The sequence below is a fragment of the Aedes albopictus genome, chromosome 2 (genome assembly GCF_035046485.1).
Source record: "Aedes albopictus strain Foshan chromosome 2, AalbF5, whole genome shotgun sequence".
In the NCBI taxonomy this organism is placed as follows: Eukaryota; Metazoa; Arthropoda; class Insecta; order Diptera; family Culicidae; genus Aedes; species Aedes albopictus.
In genome coordinates this window covers 425,015,832-425,040,714 of record NC_085137.1, presented here as the reverse complement: position 1 = coordinate 425,040,714, position 24,883 = coordinate 425,015,832, and the positions used below count along the sequence as shown (strand labels likewise).

At 41.7% G+C, this 24,883-nt stretch overlaps 1 protein-coding gene across 3 annotated transcripts in view; it reads right to left on the bottom strand.

Moving 5' to 3' along the window:
• Positions 1-24,883, bottom strand: part of LOC109410520 (retinal homeobox protein Rx) — a 225,271-nt gene that overhangs the window by 152,241 nt on the left and 48,147 nt on the right. For all 3 annotated transcript variants that reach the window (XM_029869694.2, XM_029869695.2, XM_029869696.2), the window contains exon 3: positions 5,175-6,317. In XM_029869694.2, coding sequence (XP_029725554.1) covers positions 5,175-6,317 — 1,143 coding nt within the window. The remainder of the gene's footprint in view (positions 1-5,174; positions 6,318-24,883) is intronic.

Sequence of the window (24,883 nt, the reverse complement as noted above, 5' to 3'; positions counted from 1 at the left end):
TAGGTATTAGAGCAAAGGTTGGTATTGATATGGTATTTGTTAGGTATTCTCTTCTGCTCGGGTACAGTCAATCTTCTTACAAAACTATGTTCAAACCCTCTGTCGCAACGATTTCAGGGGCCATACTACTCATATTATGCATATATAGTAGTTTCTATACAAAATTATCATTGCTTCAAAGATTCTGTAATTATATTGATGTACTAGACCCAGAAATCTAGTGCGAACTTTTGCCCCACAGCTACTGCGAACTTTTGCCAAACTGTCGAGGTTTTAACAAAGTCCCTTTCTGCAAGAAGCACTAGTAGTTTATTGTTTATTCGAGTGCACCTCGCGAACTACTATGGAATAACGATTCTCCGACATAAAGAGGTTATGAGATTCTTCTTCTTCCTGTTACTACAAATTCTTATTTCAAAAGATCCAAAAATTCTATCAAAACCCCTAGAAACACATTTTTTTGCATAACTCTGCCAAACCATAACGAAATCGTTCCAAATTTTATTGACGAGTAGCTGACCTGATAATGTGTCGAACCCATACAGATTTGTTTGGGTTCTTAAGTCGTGCTCAGAAAAAGACCCACTGCGAACTTTTGCCCCGTGCGAACTTTTGCCCCGCATTACTCTACAAGCGAAATAGCCAAGCGCTCCAGCCCAGTTATGAGTGGCTCGGGTACATCAGAAATAACGACAATATATTCGTGATTACAGTATAATTGGTAATTGGTAATTGGTAATTGAGATGATACACGGTTAGATAACTATGCATAATTGAGCTGGTAGCGACGACATTCCTTCCTCTTAGTAGGATCGGGTGGCACTGGCCTGAAACGGCAGATGGCCCATTAAACGTAGAGACATCTTAACCATCCGGCGAGAAAGGCATCACGTTGGGAGCAGCTTGCTGACGTAGTGTACGGTTTGGATCAAAAAAGACCCTAATGCCAAAGAAGGGTTGAAGTACGTTCCTGACTTGTACCTAGCTTAGCAAGCCCGTGCACAAAGAAAGGGATTTGGGAGTTAAACCCATCACATTGCCGTTACACTAGGCGCCCCACCGCCTTTGTCAAAATTACGGAAAACCCCTCCTTTGTCGCCTTTTTTGTGCACGGGACTTCAGCTTTGGCAAATGACTGGGTGGAAGTAGGTTCAGATGAACACTCCTGATTAGCGCTGATCCGGCTCTGAGTTCAGCCCCCATGAATAAGCTCCAGGATAATTGGCACCTACTTGATTGGCAGTGAAGTATAGCGGATCTAGCAAGATCGCGGGCGCTAAACCGTAACAGGAGTGGGCCACAAAAATTATTTGTAGTCGCTGAGCAGCTTGTCAAGCTGATCTCTATACGAGCGGACTGAACAACATCAGCAAGGATCTGAAACAAGGTCTGCTGAAGCTCCGCAAATCAGTGGCCATGACCAAGACGGAATACAACCTCCTGACCCGTCGACGCAAGCAAGGAAGAGCGGTCCCACAAACGGACAGCTTTTCCTTTACTGGCAGCGGCGCACGAAACCATGCAGCTTGCCGGAGTCGTACGGGAGAGTGAAAACTGCCTCAAGCTGCATGACCGAAACCTGCCGATGAAGCACAGCCCCTGGGGATGTAGGGGAGTAAGAAGCACCCGGCAGAGGTGGGCAAAACTTCGAAGAGAAGGAAGGGGACGACCAGTGCGAGCATTCAGGCTTCCAAGCCAACTACTAAACGCACAAGGGGCAGGCAAACAAAGCCCCCAGGAGGCCAATTCGAAGGAAAGAGGGGCCAACCCGACCAAGAAAAGGAGAACCTTTGGATTACGGTTGGGAAAAAGAAGCGTTGAGAAAAATGAAACCAGCTTACAAGCGTGGAAGGAGCGCAAAATTAAGGTGCTGAGGGCCATGAGCCACGGGCTCGAATCCAACCCGGTAGACCGACGCCAAGACAGTAACGCTACCAGGATGTTCGCTCCGTGGCCACTTAATCGCTGTACGGATCGATCTCAGGGTATGAGCTACGTTGCTCCAAACGCAGGAGCGCATCCGCAATAGCTGGCCGTCTGGCGCTATTAAATGCGTTCCTTACATCCGGAGTCACTACTGTACAGTAGCAAATTCCTCTTCTCTTACGCTGGAGCGCAATCTCGGCGTTTTTTTTTGTAACCGACAGGATAGCGTCTACGGCCGACCTCTCGTTCCGGTAGGGGATCTGGTCGCTCGAGAGATCATGTACAACCTCGGTGCGCCTCAATATTCTATTGAGGATGATCTTTTCGAACGCCTTCTCCGCCGTGTCGATTGGCTCATACGCCGACTACGGGTCTACGGGTGGTTTCCCCGCCTTTGGATATATAACCAGGTTCTGCCTTTTCCAAACTTCTGGGAATACTCCCTCGTTCAGGCGTTTCTGCACACCAGACCTGAACATCTCGGGAGCCTCTGCAATAGCTATTGTTAAGCCCAAGTTCGGAACTTCATCCGGACTTGGGGCCATACCTACGCTATGAGTGACCCTCTCCTCATCGCTATTCCCACTCCCCGGCTGTCCTACGAAAAGAGGCCAAGGACTTGGATCATGGCGCAGAAAAAGCCCTTCGATGATCCCCTCTAACATCTCTGGAGATTGCTCTGTAGGAGCCTTTACACCTATCGTCCTGGCTATCCCGGTCCTGTATGCATCACCCAATGGATTTACAGTGGCATTCTGACAAAGACTCTCAAAGCAGGCCTTTCTGCTTGCCCTTATCTCGGTCTTCAACGCGGCTACTAGCTCGTCGATCGACTCCTACACCAAGTAGATTTCGCTCACGGCGGAGCGCTTTCTACCGCTTCGTCGGAGTAGACATCATACTTCACCTTCGCGGGCTTGTCCTAGCCGCCTCTTCCTCTACCTGCTGTTGTTGTAGTCGATACTGTAGCGAACCGCCAGGTGATCGCTGTGAGCAGTGCTGGGAATGGTAACAGTAGTTTGCTTGAATTTGATGATTGGAGCGACGTCTTTTCATATACGGGAGCAATTTGTTTGGATCACTATAGTAGGCGTTCTAAAAAATTGCTACAGTAGCAGCTACAGTGCGGGAGCTCCAAATGAATTTCATTGAAATTCATTTGCCATGTAAAACAGATTCATTTGTTCCGGGCTCAATACTTGGGGCGTTTCGATAGCTTAGGACATAACCCAACTAAAAATTATTCGAATCTCAAAAATCGATGTCAAACTAACGTCTGACCGCCGTCACGTCGATGCTCCTACTCTTATGTACAGCAGGTTTGTGCAATTATGAGTGTGTTTCGTGAGAAATATTTGGTCATTTACGTCAGTCTAAGGGCATTTGAATAAGCTGCAAGTAGGTAGCCCCATCCCAACAAACGAATATTGTGATTTGACCATCGCTAATCGGCATTTGTGATCTAACCAGTGAATTTCGACAGTATAGGAATATTTTATTAAGACCATCGCACTCGAAGCACCGTACTCCCCAAGAATCCGTTCCCCAAAGTTCATCTGATTGGGTATTGCAGCAAACACATCTTTCCCGTTAGACCTTCATGTCATGATGCATTGTCCGTGTTTTGGCAGAAGTTGACTACGCCGTTTCGTTTCTACCGTTCTTTAAAGAGGCCACGTCCCCGAATTCTCGTTCAATTCTGTCAACTATACCCTCCCGTCACGTCATCAAAACATCGCTCTTCCAGTCGTCTCGTTCCCAGTAATCCGACCGCTCTCTCAAGCGAAGACCAACACAAACCGTCACCAGAGCACATACACAATCTCCCATTTGAACAGAAGTAGGGACCTACAGGAGCGAGCTACCGTAGCAACATTTGGTTACTAATGAATTTCAACAAACTTAACTACAGTAGCGGGTCCTTTTGCAGTAGTAACCATGGGTAGCTGTGATTTGCGTAGTTTGGACTCCGCAGGATGATCTTCGCGAATTTTCCCAGCACTGTGTGAGTGTAGCTGTAGTGTGCTCTCCAGTCCGAACTACTTTTTAGGCCAGGACTACAAAAAGTTACGTCAATAGTCGACTCCACACAGTTCCGACTAAAAGTACTCTTTTCGTGAGTTCAATCTCACCTGAGTTGTAGATTTTGTTTTGCAATTTCACTAATAATGTATTCATCTGTACATATGTAGTTGAGTTAAACCGGGTAGAGGTGAATAACAAACCAATAACTAAAGAATAACATATTTTGTCGTCATATCTAAATTTGCAATTCTTTTGTTTTTTTATGAATAGCTCAGGATGACACATGAATAACAAAATATGCTATCATTGTAAAACTTGTAATTGACGAGTTATTATTAAATAGTATAATAACATAATAAGGGGTCTCCAGTTAGTCTAGTGGTTAAGGCTATGGATCGCCAATCCGGAGACGGCGGGTTCGATTCCCGTTCTGGTCGGGAAAATTTTCTCGACTCCCTGGGCATAGTGTGTCCTTGTACTTGCCTCACAATATACAAATTCATGCAATGGCAGGCAAAGAAAGCGCTTCAATTAATAACTGTGGAAGTGCTCAAAGAACACTAAGTTGAAGCGAGGCAGGCCAAGTCCCAGTGAGGACGTCGAGCCATAAAGAAGAAGAAGAAGAATAACATAATAATAGCAAATGTTACTATCACACTATCCTGCCACAACATCAAAACAATAACATAATTTACCATCATATTAAAATATGTTATTATTTTGACATTCTTTTTGCTATTATTTTGTTATTACAATGGCAAAATCAGTTATTCTTTAGTTGTTATGTCATAGAAATTTAGTTATTATTTTTGTTATTTTAACTCTTATTTCAAACAAACTAATAGCAAATTTTGCCATTCAAACATTCTATTTTAATGGTAAAATTTGCTCTTCATTTGCCATTTCGCTCTACCCGGGAAATGAAAACTCATTAATTTATCACACGGCTACTTATATCAAATACTTTGCACTTACATAGGTCAAAGACCCAATTGGGTCTTGGCTTAGGTCGTGGATTTTTTGTTTTTGAATATTTGTTTTTGGAGTTATTAAACTTTGCGTTAAATTTGATGAAAAAAGTGTAGACAACTTTATGACAGGTGAAATCGTTATTTGTTAAGAATAAGTACCCATGTATTTCATTCTCCATCTATTGATTCCACTTAAACTCGCAACCATTCTATCTAATCCACTTCCAAATCTAAAAACCCCCTCCGACTCACCTTCGTCATCGCTTCCGGAGCCCATTTTCTCGCCCTGCTCGCTGGACGTCGTTTGGTTCATCTCCTCGCTGGAAGCATAACTGATACCGCCGTCCTCACCCAATTTGTCCGGACCGCCTTCCTGGCCGACGACGCCGCCACCACCACCACCACCACCGGGGCCACCACTCACCGCACCAAGCCTATAATCATCGGGCCTGTGCTCACCGGCGGCCGCGGCCAGTGCCGATGGGCCATGAACCGACGAGGACCCCGAGGCAATATGCTGCTGCTGCTGTTGCTGTTGTTGATGAGGGGGCGGTTGCTGCTGGAGTGGATGCTGTGATTGAGCGTTGTGCTGATGCTGCTGCTGTTGATGATGTTGCTGCGCTTGCTGTTGGTGATGATGAAGCGCTTGCTGATGAAGCTGCTGCTGTTGTTGATGGTGTTGGTGAAGCTGTTGCTCGGCATCGTACGCCGCTTGTCGTGCTCGTAAATCATCGAAACTTTTCATATAATCGAAACTATTAGCCTTAATTGATTTATCAGCTGAGTCATGCAGCTTGCTGTATTTGTTAATGGAACCCTCGACCTGATTGCTATCCGCACCGCTGCCCGCTCCTCCGCTGCTTCCGTCCAGGAGGTGATCGTCGTTGTCTGAGTACTTGCGCTTCAGGCCGCCTCCGCTCGTCGCCAGGACCCCCGTTGGAGAGGACAGGTCATCTTCGTAGTCGTTCACTGTGCTGTTTCCATCTTCCGAGCCGGGATCACCTCCGCCACCGTATTTGTTGCTGCCGTAGCCGAGCGAGGCCCGGTAGTTCCTATCGATAAAGTACTTGTTGTTCTCCTTTAACGACTTCATGTACTCGAGCTCGGCGTGCGAAGGCAGTGCATTGTGGTGCTGAGGGTGCTGCAGACCTGGGTGGTGAGGCTGGTGATGACCGGTGGCAGCCGCCAGGGCCGCCGAGTCCAGCGAGGCAGCAAAGTCGAGGTTTTTCATGTGATTCTGGTAGTTGGCCAGGTGTTGGAACTTGTCCGGCGAGGGGCTACCCAGGTATTGGTTTGCTAGAGGTGCGCCGCCTTTGGCGAGCATCTGCTGCTGGTCGCACACCTTGATGTGACCGAGCGGCGAGGCACTCAGGTCGGTGGCGTCACTGGAGTCACCTGGAATAGCGGGAGATGGAGAAGAATGAGGTTTGTTAGATGGGGGTTTGATGACGATTTGTCACAAGCTACTAGTTAGTCTACTTAACATCACACTTAACTGAACTATATTAATCTTAGCAATTAGGTGTATTGCGCCATCCGTTTATGTAAAAAAAATTCAGAAAAGTTTAATTCTTTTTCTTGAATAGTTCAAAACATACCGCAAAATAAACAAAAATCAAGGTTCCCCCTGAGAAAATGTACCAACAATCATTCCGACACGGACTTAATTATACCCTACATCAAGCGGCGCTCACAAAGCCCCCGGGAAACATGCAAAACAGATAATTAATTTGTCAAAAATTCCAAAAACTTTTTCCGCCAAAAATGAGGGTTTTCTCCGTCCGTCGTTATCATCACATCGTATCGCAGTCCAAGGGTAGCCGTCTAGTAAACTATAAACAGCAACATTTCCCATTAAGCACCGCATTTTCACGCTAATAAATAACCGCCGAAAAATGGTTGGGCCTCAACAATGATGAACAACAACACGGTACCAGTTAATGTACAGAGGAGCACTTTGTTGGAAATTTTGGACAAAATTAATCCATGATTGATTATATGAGGGGGCCCATATAGCCGAGGCGGTAAACGCACGGGTATTCAGCATGACCATGCTGAGGGTGACGGGTTCGATTCCCGGTCGGTCCAGGATCTTTTCGTAAAGGAAATTTCCTTGACTTCCTTGGGCATAGAGTATCTTCGTGCCTGCCACACGATATACACATGCAAAATGGTCATTGGCAGAGGAAGCTCTCAGTTAATAACTGTGGAAGTGCTCATAGAACACTAAGCTGAGAAGCAGGCTTTGTCCCAATGAGGACGTTACGCCAAGAAGAGAGAGAGAGAGAGATTATATGAGAAGCAGCTCACCTGGAGCACATCAATGAACTCAGGGATATTGTGTAAATTTGAAAAATATCACGTCAGAAAGCTGTTAAGCATCTTTTATAGCAAGAAATCTAATTTTGATGCTGAAAAACACCGGAAATCTAGTGGAAGCTAGAAGCTTGAAGTTTGATGCGTGAAGCTTGAAGCTTGAAGCTAGAAGCTAGAAGCTAGAAGCTAGAAGCTTGAAGCTAGAAGCTTGAAGCTAGAAGCTTGAAGCTAGAAGCTTGAAGCTAGAAGCTTGAAGCTAAAAGCTTGAAGCTAGAAGCTTGAAGCTAGAAGCTTGAAGCTAGAAGCTTGAAGCTAGAAGCTTGAAGCCAGAAGCTTGAAGCTAGAAGCTTGAAGCTAGAAGCTTGAAGCTAAAAGCTTGAAGCTAGAAGCTTGAAGCTAGAAGCTTGAAGCTAGAAGCTCGAAGCTAGAAGCTCGAAGCTAGAAGCTTGAAGCTAGAAGCTTGAAGCTAGAAGCTTGAAGCTAGAAGCTTGAAGCTGAAAGCTTGATGCTTGAAGCTAGAAGCTTGAAGCTAGAAGCTTGAAGCTAGAAGCTTGAAGCTAGAAGCTTGAAGCTAGAAGCTTGAAGCTAGAAGCTTGAAGCTAGAAGCTTGAAGCTAGAAGCTTGAAGCTTGAAGCTAGAAGCTTGAAGCTAGAAGCTTGAAGCTAGGAGCTTGAATGAAGTTAGAAGCTTGAAGCTAGAAGCTTGAAGCTAGAGCTTGAAGCTAGAAGCTTGAAGCTAGAGCTTGAAGCTAGAAGCTTGAAGCTAGAAGCTTGAAACTAGAAGCTTGAAGCTAGAAGCTTGAAGCTAGAAGCTTGAAGCTAGAAGCTTGAAGCTAGAAGCTTGAAGCTAAAGCTAGAAGTTAGAAGCTTGAAGCTAGAAGCTTGAAGCTAGAAGCTTAAAGCAAGAAACTTTAATCTAGAAACTTTAATCTAGAAGTTTGAAGCTAGGAGCTTGAAGCTAGAAGCTTGAACCTTGAATCTAGCAGCATGAAGCTAGAAGCTTAAAGCTTGAAGCTAGAAGCTTGAAGCTAGAAGCTTGAAGCTTAAAGCTAGAAGCTAGAAGCTAGAAGGTAGAAGCTTGAATTTAGACGCTTGAAGCTAGACGCTTGAAGCTAGACGCTTGAAGCTAGACGCTTGAAGCTAGACGCTTGAAGCTAGACGCTTGAAGCTAGACGCTTGAAGCTAGAAGCTTGAAGCTAGAAGCTTGAAGCTAGAAGCTTGAAGTTAGAAGCTTGAAGCTAGAAGCTTGAAGCTAGAAGCTTGAAGCTAGAAGCTTGAAGCTAGAAGCTTGAAGCTAGAAGCTTGAAGCTAGAAGCTTGAAGCTAGAAGCTTGAAGCTAGAAGCTTGAAGCTAGAAGCTTGAAGCTAGAAGCTTGAAGCTAGAAGCTTGAAGCTAGAAGCTTGAAGCTAGAAGCTTGAAGCTAGAAGCTTGAAGCTAGAAGCTTGAAGCTAGAAGCTTGAAGCTAGAAGCTTGAAGCTAGAAGCTTGAAGCTAGAAGCTTGAAGCTAGAAGTTTGAAGCTAGAAGCTTGAAGCTAGAAGCTTGAAGCTAGAAGCTTGAAGCTAGAAGCTTGAAGCTAGAAGCTTGAAGCTAGAAGCTTGAAGCTAGAAGCTTGAAGCTAGAAGCTTGAAGCTAGAAGCTTGAAGCTAGAAGCTTGAAGCTAGAAGCTTGAAGCTAGAAGCTTGAAGCTAGAAGCTTGAAGCTAGAAGCTTGAAGCTAGAAGCTTGAAGCTAGAAGCTAGAAGCTTGAAGCTAGAAGCTTGAAGCTAGAAGCTTGAAGCTTGAAGCTTGAAGCTTGAAGCTAGAAGCTTGAAGCTAGAAGCTTGAAGCTAGAAGCTTGAAGCTAGAAGCTTAAAGCTAGAAGCTTGAAGCTAGAAGCTTAAAGCTAGAAGCTTGAAGCTAGAAGCTTAAAGCTAGAAGCTTGAAGCTAGAAGCTTAAAGCTAGAAGCTTATAGTTATTTAGAAGCTTGAAACTAGAAACTAGAAGCTAGAAGCTTGAAGCTTGAACAATAAGCCTGTAGCTATAAGCTTGTTGCTAGTTGCTTGCACCAGAAAACTTTAAGCTATAAGCATGAAGCTTGAAGTCACAAACTTGAAGCCAGAAGCTTGAAGCAAGAAGCTTGAAGCTAGACGCTCGAAGCTGAAAGCTTGAAGCTATAAACATTAAGCTTGTAGCTAGCAGTTTGACGCATCAGTCTGAAGCTTCAGGCAGTCACCTTGAACTTTGAATCTTTTAATTAGTAGATTGAAGATAGGACGAAAAAGCTTCAACCTAGAAGCTCGAAACTTGGATGACTATTGAATCTGAAACATCCAGCTAGAAACTTGAATCTAGCATCATCAGGCAAGAAGCTTAAAACTAGAAGCATGAAACCTGATGCTAGAAGAAGTTTGAAGCACAAAGATTGAGCTTGGAGCTTAACAATTTTAAGCTGTAAGCTTTCAGCTCAAAGCTAGAATGGAAACTCAGGCAAGACAAGAAGAATAGAAGACACATATTATTGAATGCCCATTCTGACCACATTTCTCACGTTTCATTCCGCTGTGAGCTGGTGTGGCGCTGCTATTGGGAAGCGAAAGTTTTTAATCACAAAAATTCCCCTTTTCATTTTGGCCGGCGCGGCCGATGTGGTATTCCCCGACAGCCCCCGAAAATCCACGACGGTACCTCTCAGTGTTTGAGTGGGGTGCACAATTTGGAAACAAAAATAAACTTTTCCTTTTGGCTAGCCCCCCAGTTTGCAAGATGTACCACATTTGCTTCATATCCTTATTCTCCGGCTTCAACCCGGAACTTTGGAAGCAACAACGGCCGACCGATAGAGAGCCCACACGCGATTCCTGTTAGCGAACGGTGTGGTGGCGTGGTAAGCAAATTATGACTAATTTGAGGTTTATTATACACGGTAAAAAATCTGCACTCTGCTATAAACTGATTGGCACTTGAATTCGCACTACTGTCTAATCAGTTTGTTATCAATTAAATATCGTTCGAAAAAGAACATTCAATGCCTCTTCAATTTTAATTGAAATTCATTTCAATTCGTAGTTGACAATGTTTTGATTTCAAAACTAGAATTAAAAAAATAAGTGTTCACCACACCCGAGATTCGATACCAGGACCTTGAGATTCACGATCATCTGTTTTCCCACTACACTACACGGTAAAAAGTCTGCACGCTCGATGTAAGGGAAAAATCCATTAACTATTCAACATCCCAATCAACATGATCAGCAATGTTTTTCCTTTGAAATCACAATGCTGTCAGTGTTGATTTCAGAACCAAAACAAACCCACCGGAGAAATTAATTGAAAATCACTTCGATTTGCACTACTGTATAAAGCAGTACGATCCAAAGTGAAAAGCTATTGGTTTGGTAATGACTGTTTTGGACATGAAAGTAAATATAGATGACAGGTGGTAGAAAGTGTTTCGCTTCGATACGCACCTCTCTAACAGATGTGAAGTAGTGTAGTGGGAAAACAGATGATCGTGAATCTCAAGGTCCTGGTATCGAATCTCGGGTGTGGTGAACACTTATTTTTTTAATTCTAGTTTTGAAATCAAAACATTGTCAACTACGAATTGAAATGAATTTCAATTAAAATTGAAGAGGCATTGAATGTTCTTTTTCGAACGATATTTAATTGATAACAAACTGATTAGACAGTAGTGCGAATTCAAGTGCCAATCAGTTTATAGCAGAGTGCAGATTTTTTACCGTGTACTTCACATCTGTTAGAGAGGTGCGTATCGAAGCGAAACACTTTCTACCACCTGTCATCTATATTTACTTTCATGTCCAAAACAGTCATTACCAAACCAATAGCTTTTCACTTTGGATCGTACTGCTTTATACAGTAGTGCAAATCGAAGTGATTTTCAATTAATTTCTCCGGTGGGTTTGTTTTGGTTCTGAAATCAACACTGACAGCATTGTGATTTCAAAGGAAAAACATTGCTGATCATGTTGATTGGGATGTTGAATAGTTAATGGATTTTTCCCTTACATCGAGCGTGCAGACTTTTTACCGTGTATGTTTTGTTCCACATACACACACATGGGGGCCCACTTTGTTGCCGGAGGAGACGACGAGGAATCCCACATGAAGGAAGGACGAGTAATTTTTTTGCCATTTCCTAGCCCTACGAGTGATTCGGCAAAAGCCTAGAACTTTCGTGAGCAAATTGCTGAACATGCATGCCTACTCTAACTCTCTAATTAGCAAGTCAAGCCCGTGAAATGGTAATTGTGTTGCGTTTTCTTGGCTGGATTGGAACATGCAAAACGAAAAAAAAAATGGCAACAAGAAGGCAAGTTTCAAGCCTCACAATCTATAAATTGTGGAGCACTTTGTTCGAGGTTAACTGTATCGCGCCGGCTGGCATCATCGGCTCAAGCTAATTCAATTACAGTAATAGCCTTAATTTGGAAATCCACTTTTCCCCCGCGAACAACCGAACCGCGAAGCCGCCGACCAGCCAGCGCCCGACATCGATTTAATGAAGCGAAAGCCAAACAAATGTGTGCGCCGGAGCGCCGGTGACGGCGGAGGACAACGTCGTTGAGGAGCTGAATAACGAGCCGAAGAAAATCATTTCAATTTGTTTCGCTCTCGTGAAACTACGATCACTTCACACATAATTAATAATAAAAATTATAATTCCGTTGATTTTGAATAATTTGGCCGCGGAGTTGCTGTGCGCCCGCGGTGACGACCGCTATCGAGTCCTGACGATCTGGCATGAATTTATTGCCGTACACTGTGGGATAGAAACAAAAATATTCTTCAATAAAAAATCAACACCTGATTTGTAATTTATCGATACTTGTAAAGGTACCCTAATAAACCAACACAATAAACGGACCGTAATGTAGACGGTTCAACAATACCGCATACTGTTCGAACTGTATCTCGAATGGGTGGTTGTTAAGCAAATCTTATGGTTATCATTTATGTGGGTATTCTAATCATGACTTCTGTTTTCTACCTTCCACCTTCTGTCTTCTGTATAACACATTTCGTTAAAAAGTTCAGCGTTTTGACTCACTGCGCTCCATGAGGAGTGGAAAATCCCCTTGCCCACCGCCACCGAGGTGGTAGCCAATTAATCTTTTAATTACGAGCGCCAAATTAATATAATCGTCATAATAGTATGCATATCGGTCAAGATCTACGAGGGCCGAATCCCGATAGTGGTGGCGCGACGGTGCGGTGGTGGTGAAGCAGCAGCAACGACAACACCAGCAAGCACAACTCTATCCGCAAACAAGGATAAATAAGTAGTGGGCGGTCGGGTCGGCTGGCTGGGACTCTAGTCTACCCACAGAACAGAAGGGGAGTGCGATAATTAATTCATTGATGCCGGAGCGATAGGGATCAGCAGATCGCGGTCGACGGAGTTCAGTCGGCTGTGAAATGTGCGTTGGAACGTGAACTTCCTTGTGCGCCACGTCGCGCCGGGCCTGGATGGTGGGTGACCCCGAAATGAGTTAATGCTGCATGTCAACAAATTTGTTGGGACAACTGAAATTGAGGAGGGATAAGTTTCGCGGTCCTTTTCGATTTCAATCTGGGGTCATGGGTAAGGATTCCATAAGGTTACTTTCAAAACGGTTTGAAGGTACTTTGTTGAATGAATATGAAATTTTTGGTTAACTTCTGATATCACCAAAAAACCTTAAAACAGAAAGTCAGCGGTTGTGAAGTGAGGAAATATCCCTTGTTATGGGAGTGAGTGATGTTGCAGTTTATCACAAAACACAGACACTAATCAAGCTTGTTCGGAGCTTCTCATCTTGAGCGTATTGTAGAGATCACGTTTGGGCTGAAAAATGGTCGACAAGGACCGTCCAAGATAGCACTCCCAAGTAACATTTTAAGTTTTGTTCTGCTCTTTAAGAGATCTTCATGACCTATTCGCAATAAAACTGATGTATACATCAAAACCTCTTGACAACCTCTTTAAGAGCATCTTCCGGCTAAGTGGACCACTCTCGGAGAGGTTTTGCAAACAACATTAAGAGTAGCAATAAAACTGTTTTAAAACCTAGTTGAAAAATTTTCCATTCTCGAAAAGATATTAAAGTTATGATGATTGTTGTTGTTTATTTTTTTCAACAAAAACAATGACAGCTCAAGATGCAGAGAAGCTCCTTCAATGGCGCGTAAAGCTCAGGAGGATACATCGTTCGTCAATTAAAAGTGATCATTACAAAGTAATATTTTAGTAGTTATTGTGTTGAAAGGCTTATGTGCATTCAATTTTACCGGTTATATTGAGATGGCAGAAACATATAATAAATGCGCTTCGATTTTGGTGAATATTATTATCTTGGAATGAAACAAATCAATTTGATAATTTAGTAAAACTTTCTCGAATCGGAAGAAAACTCAGCTGAGAGAGTTTATTTGTGTCAGCATGTTGCGGAAATGGCGGCAAACTTTCAATTCATTGCTTATTTGAGCAAAATTAACAATTTTTTTATTCACTTCAGCTAATTCTTCAATATGGCGACGACCACATAATAAAACGAAAGCAAGTTTACTTTTATGATGACCACAATAAACCTAGCCGTGTCGTTGTTTCTGCTTTGCAACCAACAGATGTCGTTACTAATCGAACGGATCGCCATCTGTTGAGAGTTTTAACAGTTTTATTGTGGTAATAATGATTGCCAGAAGGTTTACATATCGAAAAGTTTTGTTTACTCATAAGGTGAATATATAACGAAGCCACACGTCGAATTTTCAAGAGCATAAATCTGAGGAACCAAAAGACGGATTGCGCTGAAAAGTTGATCGATTGGTAACCCGCTGGTGGTGACCAATCGATCAACTTTTCAGCGCAAATCAACTCTCGGTTCTTCAGATCTGTGCTTTTGAAAATTTGAAGTGTGGCTTCGTTATATATTCACCTTATTCTAGCTTTTTGGATATCTTCAAGTATAGTACAAAACATTTCATCGATGGCTTTCATAAAAGTAATCATAAAACTGTGAGTTTTACTTATTGCTGTAATAAACCCCTAATAAAAATCAAACAAAACCAATCTGCAATGGAATTGTTACTTGGGTCTGATCTTTACAAGTTCCTACCTCATGCTCCCACCTTAAACCTTACTGGAATTTCCTCACGAATTGCTCCAGGAATGCCTGCAAAAATTACTCCATAAGATAATTCCTCGGATATTCATGCAGGAATTCCTCCAGATATTCGTGTATAATTTTATTCAGTGATTTCAGCAGGGTTTTGTTGGGTCCAGAGATCCCAACAAAAACTCATATGAAGATTTCTTCAGAAATTTCTCCATGTCAATTATTCGACTAGTGATGAGGTACTGAATGATTTTCAACAGATCTTCAGGGATATTTTTTGATTCAACTTTGGAAAACTTTGGTAAAGTTATTTGAAAATTCTGGTAAAACCAATTGAAGTTATCGCCAAAATTTGGTAAAACGGAATGTTTGAAGGTTTCTGAAATCCTCTGAAACTTAATTACATGTTTTTGAAAAAAAGATGAACAAAAACTCCAGAAAAGTGTAGGAGAGAGAAAAAACTGTAATATTCTTGTGATGAATTATCTCCAATTGTTGTGCTGGTCTGTGAGATTTTTGATATACGATATGTGTTCGCATTTATACTTGTACCAGCAAAATAAAATTTAGAAAATTTTAGGGTGACCCCATTAAAATTCCTAAACAAATACACAAATGAAAAACACTCTTAGAGGTTTTTTTTTTGTTCTTCGAAACACCAAAATCCATCGGTTATAAAAAATTTGAAAATAAAAAAATATGATAAACTACAAACTTTTGCATATTAACAATGTCCAATTGTCGTGGGGCGCCAATCTGGATGCTTGCCAAGGGCACCATGGGACTACGCTACGGCTCTTGTTATTCAAACTTCGGCAGCGTGAGACGGAAGCTGCCTGAAGCTCTAGTTAGCCAACAGGAGCGATGGGCGATTTTATATCGATGTTTCTAACATCGATATTTTTGTTGCGATTTTTTCAAATCGATGTTTGATGCTCACAAAATCGACTGAATCTATTATTTTCATTCGATTTTTCTTTCGATTTAAACGTGTACCTTTTGTATGAAGGTTTTAGAGCTGCATCATTGTTTTAATCTTTTTTTGACCTTATTGCGAAGTGTTCAATGTTCATATCGAACTATTATGGTTATTTAGTTAAAAAAAAATAAAAAAATCCGCAAATTTCCCTCTTGGTTCTAATTTTTGACCGCTTTTACCATTGTTCTCCTTAAATTGAATCACCCGAATCGAGTTATGCCTATATTTTGCGCATCTCGATTGAAATATGTATGGGATTATATATAGGGAAAAACTTACTTTTTTTTGCATTTTTCTTACCGTCATGCGGGGCTACTTTTGACACTTTTGAATATGGATTTTTTGAATTCAAAATATGGTTCAAATCTGTTTGATGTCTTTGGGACTATTAGGACGCAATATTTTCCGCATCATTTGGTTGAAATTGTTTTTCAAACAAACCCTTTTTGCTTGTCAGGAGGCGAAAAAACTTCGAAAAAATCATAAAAATATTCATAAAGTATCAGAACATTTGCTCTGTAAGCATTGTTTCTACAGTTCATAAATTTCAAAGGGTTGATCAATTCGTTCAAATAGTACCAACGTAGCATTTACAATCGAATATTTGTAACGTTATACATTATAAATGACCGTTTCACCTAAATAAAGGATTGATGGTCCCATTTTAAAGGCTGTTAATATAACAATATCACGCTGCTCATAATACCAAAGGTAGCACAGAACCTGAAAACGCATATATTTATTGAAATGATGTATGATATAGTATACTACAGTATTGGTACAAAGTAGTATTCTAAATAAACCTGGAATTTTAACTGCAGTTTTGTTTTAATAATAAATGTCCAAAGTAGCCCCCATCCGGTTCTATATGAGATGTGTCCAATTGGTGTATGGACAATTTTTTTGTTTATTGATGGATTTTTGGTGAAATTTTGCATACATCCTACATACATACTCACGATTATTATGTGTAAAAATTGTGGAAATCCATTCACTACTTTGGGAGTTAAAATGTCTTCTTCTTCTTCTTCTTCTTCTTCTTCTTCTTTATGGCTCTACGTCCCCACTGGGACTTGGCCTGCCTCTCTCCAACTTAGTGTTCTTTGAGCACTTCCACAGTTATTAATTGGAGGGCTTTCTTTGCCAGCCATTGCATGAATTTGTATATTGTGCGGCAAGCACAATGATACACTATGCCCAAGGAGTCGAGAAAATTTTCCCGACCGGAACGGGAATCGAACCCGCCGTCTCCGGATTGACGATCCATAGCCTTAACCACTAGGCTAACTGGAGACTGGAGAGTTAAAATGTCATGAAGTTGAAAAACCACGAAAAAGTGTATAAAGAAGTCCCGCACGACGGTATAACAGAATAAAATCATTCTGAAGGTATTTAAAGACAGTTACACCGTCTTCAACCTTGCGGCCTCTACAGACTGAACAGTGAACATTACTAACATTAGACAACGAACAACACATATCACACCCAAAAAGTATGTTTTCCCATGTAAAATCCGATACAAACTTCATAAGCGATGTGCAAAATGTAGGCTAAACCAATCATGCCCAAATTTTGCAGTTAGTTGGGACCTCAAAGGGCACTCTAAAAATTTTGATCTGGTTGAATCTGAAAAAAAATAAATTTTCTCAGACATCGTTGATCCACCGTAATATATTCAAGAAGCCAATTAAAAAAAAAAAAAAAAATAGAGAACGAGAAACAAGAAACAGTGCCAGAGTATCTGAAATCTCATGTATACATGAATGAGACAGTGTGCCATGCGCTGGTTTGAAATGCGTTTCAGGAAAATTTGTGAGATTTGAGATCATAGCATGCTCATGAAAAATCTAGTGTACGTGCACGGGGGTGAATCTTCGTCGCGAAAAGAGCCGCTCGTTTGATTGCTGGACACTAGCGAACCTGGTGGTGGAAAGCAAGCTTTTTTGTACAGCGAACATAGGGCGGGAGCGAGGCACGCTTTGATGATTTTTTATTTCTCCAAGGAAATTCATTCCAATCTAGTTCTCCAAGTGAAAATTTTACGACTTCCATCTCGAAATTTCAAATTTGTTCGTTGATACACATCTGTTCTGTGGTACGTGCCTCAATGAGACGTCTTGTGAGACTCGTCACATTGAGATGTTCGTCAATGAAAAAGAATTGCAACGCCGTTATTTTTGAGAGGCCCAGATTAGATCTTGTGAATCTGATCCCATTTGGTTATCTGCCATCGTCAACTATTCGGTGAAATACACCAGTTGCTATCCGCACGAAACGTCAAAAATCGTAACTGACCGCTCGCTTGTACCCAGCGTTGTCATTATCTCTCTCTCTCTCTTCTTGGCGTAACGTCCTCATTGGGACAAAGCCTGCTTCTCAGCTTAGTGTTCTATAGGCACTTCCACAGTTATTAACTGAGAGCTTCCTCTGCCAATGACCATTTTGCATGCGTATATCGTGTCGCAGGCACGAAGATACTCAATGCCCAAGGAAGTCAAGGAAATTTCCTTTACGAAAAGATCCTGGACCGACCGGGAATCGAACCCGTCACCCTCAGCATGGTCATGCTGAATACCCGTGCGTTTACCGCCTCGGCTATATGGGCCCTTAAGCGCGGTCATTATGGCTCGCGGATAAGTGGATAAAATGAGGCCAATTGGGGATCAAATAAATATTGGGCTTGTTTTTATCGATTGAGATTGCAATATCCCTAACCAAAGATGCTGCCCACATCATATCTCTTATTCTTCACACTACACGTTTGACGTACCTGTCTAGGCCATATTGACCCATATAACCTTTGTTGAAACTTGAGTTTTTGCCGATTATAATCAATTCGAACATAAACGTTGGTGCCATTTTTCTTCCACTCAAATGATCCAGCCTCTTTCTCCGTTGGTCAAATAGAACACGCCCAGAAAATCATCAATCAGAAGGTACAGTTCGCAGTCCTCCAATTAATTGTGGACATCCGTCATTTGGAAGAAGCCTTCGCCACAATTATTCCTCTTACCACCTTTCCCGTAGTAAAACAATCTCCGGCTGTATTCTATCTGCCCCAACACACCGGAACGTCCTCCGCTTCCGGTTTACGTCTACCCAGTCCCAGCAGAAAATCATCTAGAAATGTCATCCTGTTGAACGATTCGAGAGTAAATCGAACCGGGAGGTGAGGTGTTGGGCTATAAGCTGTACCTGGAGCTTGTCTCATTGAGACGTCTCATTGAGACTCGCAATGCTAATGTGATGTGCACTAACATCGCGAGTCTCAAGCTCAGTGAATTTTCATGTGCTCACGGCCAACTTTTCTCAATCTCGTATTGAGATTTGTGCGTACAGATACTCTGAACAGTGCTGAGAATTCAGTTTTCAGTGAAATTATCGTTGTGACGGGTGGTAGTTGTTCGTCAGAAGAGCGCGAGAGCAAAACAATGTTGATCGACAGGCCAAATATCTCGAATTTTGCTCAGATACCAAACAGGGGTTTCAGAAAGTCTCACAGGTGCGTTACAGCGGATTCGATGAAGTTTTAAGTTAAGAGATTAGAGGCATTGGAATGTTTCATAGAATTTGCAACCGGTTTCAGAAGCGTTTCATATGCGGTTTTTGGGGGTTACGGCGGGTTTCCGTGGCGTTTAAATGGTTTCAGAGGATTTTGAACTAGTTCCTCAGGTGCGTTACAGCGTGTCCGACAGGGTACCATAAGGTTGTTGGAGGCATTTTAGGAAGTTGCAGACGAATTTAAGCGGGTTTCATAGGCGTTACAGGTGGCTTCAGGGGCCTTTTCAGGTGCATAAAATGATGCCGTTTTTCAGGGACGTTCAGAGGCCCCTGAAATACCCTACCCTGCAACCCCTTAAAACGTTTATGAAAGCTCCAGTAAGAGTCCATGCTAAAACCCTTCCAAAATGCTCTGAAATCCTCTGGATTACTTCCGAACCCCCATGTAATGCTTGTGAATCCCGTTAGAAATCCTCTAAAATTTCCTGAATCTCTCTCAAAAGCTAAAACAAATCTTCCTATAATACATTATGGACATTTTCAGCCCTAGGCTGGTTCATCTCTTTAAGCAATCTATTTGAGTATTTTGCTGGTTTGGAGGCTCTTCAGTCTTTATTAAGCAGCTTAAGTAGAAACCTCAGAGAATACACACATGGCTACCACAATGACCGACTTGGTCCCCTACTCACGTTTTCAAAAGCATCAATCTAGAAAACCCGTAAACAAAAGCTCTCGATTTGGAAAAGCTGCCTCTTTTTGCAAGTAAGCAAAGCCATGATAAACAAGTGCGGCTTGATTCGATGCTTGGTTCGTCAGATTTGTGCCTCTAAAGTTTGTATGCAAAATTACAATGGGATTTCTTGATGTTTCTTTTTAAATGCCTTTAGCATCTACTGTCCCTCGTTTCGGTGTGTACTTCACCTTCTTCTGGGAATTGGAGGCTGCGGTTTGATGTTGTATGTGTGTGAGTCTTGTCCGATATATTGCTGTCTATACTTTTTGTTGATGGCGTTCCTCCACCGTGCATGTGTTCAAATACTTTTTGTGTTCACTGTATCGAGTAGTTTTGCTATAAAAGTTTCTAGCTTATTGCTTTGCTTACTTTTCTATCGCCTGTGCACTGCAGCTAACCGTATTTAACTATACGCAATCTATTTGTCTCTACTGTAACAACAACAAAACCTCAGAGATTCAAAAATGGATATGATGTTAATTTTTCACGCCTAAAATGGACAGAGGCCTATCTGAATTTCAATCGGAAATTTCGGTTAAATACTCAGCACTTGAGTGGAGGTAACAAGCAGACTGACAGTTACCTTACTGACAAAAGTTATGGTGTAATGGCCAGTCGTTGTAAGGTCAGTATTATACCAAAAAACTATTCTTCAACACAACTTATAACTACTCACTGTTACTCTGAGTGGGACAACAACGTCCAGTATATAATATTTACGTTCCGTGTAAAATTATTATTTTCTAGACTTTATATAATTGTGATAGTCATTGTTTCAATAACTTGTTGGAAAATCCAGATGGTCAGATGGTCAGATTTTCCGTTTCCTATAAAAATATCAGTGAAGCAATAAGTTACATTAAGATTTCAGTCACAACTTACCGAAATAAATACAATGCACAATGTATGAGGGAAACACTTCTTGCATGTCAGCGGCTCATAAGGCTACGGTGTGGAAATTGTTTGCGCTTAACTTTAATAGCTATACTTCCCCGTAATGGAGCCCATTTCCCTTTATTCAAGCCCACAAAAATACCCGTCAAGTCGGCAGCACCTCGCAATCAGCAAACGACGACAAAGAAGACGAAAGAGAAGCAGCAGTACCTAGTAGTAGGTCTACACATAATGAAAACTTGTAGGTAAGTATGTAACCAAATTGCGCACCCTCGCCTTCCCGGACCGCGGACGGAAAACGTCGTTCGTTAGGAAAATCCTAATCTAAATTGCGCTCAAATTCAATTTAATTGAGAGTGATTTACTGCTCATGATTCAGTGTGTCGCTATTAATTCCTGAAATGCATACCACTCTCGGATTGACGACCTGCACCCTCTTTCCCTATACAATACCACTCCGACTCGGCGCGTCAGACGGAAACAAACCCCGGACTTAAAATGCGTGTGATAGGTTTTCGCCCCGGTATCAGGTGACTCCATTAGTCAAGTCATTAGCGCTCGATCTATGGTCGCTACACACGCTACACAAACCAGGTCCCATCCGCATCGATTGGCGGCCGACCAGCTCAGCCGGCAGACCGACCGACCCACGGACCGTCCTCTTCGATGTCGTCGGTCCGACTCGTTCTAGTTCCCACAGCTTTTTAACACTCTTATCTAGATCGAACTGTCAATATCGCTAACACACTGCGGAGTTGGGTCCTGGATTTAACAGCTCCTCCCCTCGGGTCGGTCATACCATCATTCGATTCTCTTGGGAGGGGAATTTGGGTGAAATGCGCCTTCTGTTGTGCTCATCAATAGAGCCTTACAAAGGAGGACTCATCCTACCCCGTCCTCCCATATTTAAAACCGACAGGATCGAAGAGGAAATTTGTCAAGAGATCAAATTAAAGTCCGATGGATGATTTTTTTTTTTCGACTGAAGTGGGATTAGTGTGAGTGCTCTGGCGACCGAGCATTCGAGTGAGCGAGCAGGGCAAAAATTATTAAATTATCACCCCCTAAATGGACTAGACAGGTTCTGCACCACCGGACGACGACGAGTCGAACCCAGCTCGAGAAACTGCTAACGAAAGCACAAATTGAGCTCCGATTAAAATCTACAGTCAGTGCAGCGGCGGGTAGAGGCGGCTGCCCGTAGGCGGCCCTCGATTGTACAACCAAAACGAGAAACGAGTGAACAAAAAAGTGTTGCTTGTAAGTTGTTGTTGATGGTAAGAACCGAGTGTTGTCCGCATGTTCTGGTGAGGCGGGGATAGGATCGTGTTTTGACCGCGCACAGACAGAGAACATTGATAATCCGCTTGTTTTCGATGATGAGATTAGGACAAATTTGTTGTGCCTTTTGTGGGGTTGATGGAGGACGGAGGAGGCAGGAACTGGGAAACGGATGAAGAATGTTCGAAGTCATGTCATCTTTGGATAAAGTTGAAACAGGCGAGTATAATGGTTAATTGATTTACGGCGGATTGAATTGTTGAGTCTATTAAATTTATCGCTTGAGCGGACTGAACGTACACATGCTTCACAATATGGATATAACAGCTGTGATCGATACAACATTGAACTTGCCATGAATGAATACTCTTCCTCGTATCATTTTCCAATTCGTACAAGTTGAAAAACTCCAAAAAAAAAACAAGTAATGCATTATCCAATACAGATCAGTTTTTCCTCAATAAAACTCATAGTTTGCATTGGGAGTGTGCGGTACCCGAGAAGAAGTAAAAATCAGAACAATATCATCATTTGATATTCCGCAGTGAAGTACTCAAGATCATAATTAGCTATTGGTTTGTTTGACATAAGAGATAAAAGATCAAAAATAAGATCAAAAATTAGTATGGGGAAGAGCATAATACTATCTCATTTTGATGTTATAAGATCAGACTAATATCTGGGGAGATCTGGGCTGTAACACATCTAACCAATATCATAAAATGATCTGACAGATGGATTAAAGTAAAAAAAAAAAGAAAAATGGCCGCGACCAGAATCGAACTTATGACCTTGTGATTTATGTGCAGTGACATTACCACTGCACTACGACTCATATCTGAAAATAGGAGGTAACAAGAGCATCAAGTTCTACGTTTTCCAAGGTGTTTGCGAGTCATGGTAGTTGTGTTGGTTTGGCCCCGCCATGTTGTAGATGCGTGTGTGAAAGAACTAATTATGATCTTGAATAGTAGTTTTCAGATCTTACAATTTTCGGATGTTATAGATGAATGTGTCAAAGAACTGATTTTGATCTTGAGCAGTAATTTTCAGATCTTTCGAATTCTGGATGTTGCAGATGGGAATGTGAAGAGCTAATTTTGATCTTGAGCAGTATTTTTCAGATTTCTCAATGGTAAATGTTCTATTACAGAATATTTATACAATTTCCACCCAAAATTTGCAAACTGACGTGATGGTATGGAAAATAAAAATGAATTAAGGCTCAATTCGGAATTGCATATTTTCCTAAATTAAGAGAGCACTTTTCTCTAGATGATTTCATATTTTATGCTCTTTCTCTGAATTGTCAACAAAGCTAGTGATCCAAACTTTAAAAACGACATGCGTAGAACATGTTATAGTGAAGTACTAGATTGTAGTAATGAGCTGAATTGTTGTATGGCGAGAAGGAAAATTCTCAATCTCTGCAACGAAATAACGCAAAAAGCCTGGCTATTATGATTCCTTGCATAACCTAAGCTAATTATGCCTTTTTTAAAGAAAACCAAATATCGATTTTTTTTGTGTCGATTACTCTGTTTTTTTTTTTGTTGTTCAATTGCCGCATCCATAAACCCACTTATTGAAAATGAAGGTCACTTCTACTTCCTTTTTGTCCCAGTGCTCGTTTGTAAAATTTGTGGTGTTCATAAGGGAACATCTATTTATTATGTAACGTTAAATTCGATATTTTTGAACTCGGTGGTTGGTTCATTAGGATCTGGCGGAATCCATAATGTGCTTTTGTATGATAACTCCAACTTTTTTGTATGGGTCGTAACACTAGGCTGTATTTCCCTATTCCCCTGGAGCGTTACGGAATTTATTGAACCCCTATCTCCTGAAGCGTTTCGTTATTTGGGGACGGCGCATAATGAAAGTTGAAAACTTAAAATAGTTTTTATGCGCAATGTTGGGAAATTTCAACATTTATACAGCGGGTTGTACTAGGCTTTCCAAAGATCAAATTAAGTATTAATTTTGAAATCATATCACGATGAGATATTGAGCAGATGTTTGGCAACTTTTTAAATATCTCATCAATATCATATTAAGATATGACATCAAAATTTGATCGTTTTATGATATGATTATGATATTCACGTCTACCCGGGTAGTTCGGCAGCAGCAAAGTTTCGCGCGCTCGCTTTGCTAGATTTTTGCGATTTTTTTTTTCCTCTTCCCTCTGCGGGGCTCCGACGACGGGACGCCAAGCAGTCAGTAGTGTGCGGTAGTTCGGCAGCAGCAAAGTTTCGCACGCTCGCTTTGCTATATTTTTGCGAGAGTGAGTTTTTGGAGGCAAAGTGTGCAGGCCGCGTTTTCATTCGGTCGTCGTCGTCGTCTATTTGACTGCTCATCTTCGTACGGGGCGATTTATGATACGATAAATGCAACAAACAACATTTTTTGCGATTTTAGTCAACAGACATTTAAATGTTCGTCACGTCAAGTGTCGGCCCAAGTTCCAAAGCCACGTTGGTTCAAATCACTTTATTTTCTCTTTCGTTAATTTTCGCACTTCGAAAACTATCTGAATGGTTCGTCATCTTCGATGTCGGCATGTGTTTTGTTTTAGTCCAAATGAAAATAAGTGGTTTGATATTAATAGGGTTGCATGAATCACTCCACTTACCAATGTGAACTCATATCATGCGCCCTTTCCCCTCCCCACTAACAAAAAGTCCTTCCCATGACAGACGTGGAGACGCAGAGGTGATCTCGGTCTTTAGTAAGCAACGCACGTCATAATAACATTCCTTTCCTTCCTCGATGACCGTAAGGACGTGGCCGGCGCCGTTATTGACCTAATAAAGTTTGGAATTCTCGAAGATGCACATTGAGGACGGTAAGCTACTCCCAAGCTCCGTCTGTTGGTTCCTTGTGCAACTTCGATTGTTCTGGTCAATCACGGAGTAGCAACTACGAATAGTACGGTCATCTATGCTCATGCTCATGCTCAATAAAACTCATAGTTTGCATTGGAATTTTCTCCGAAGTTTTTTTTTTTTTTTTGGATATTACCCCAGAAGTTAATCAAAAAACTTCTTCATAAAATCTTCCTTGCACTCCTTTCAGAATTGGTCCAATGAAGAAAATCTCTTAATAGATTCTTTCAGAAAGTCTTTTGCGTATTGCATGATTGTTTTTTTTAGAACAT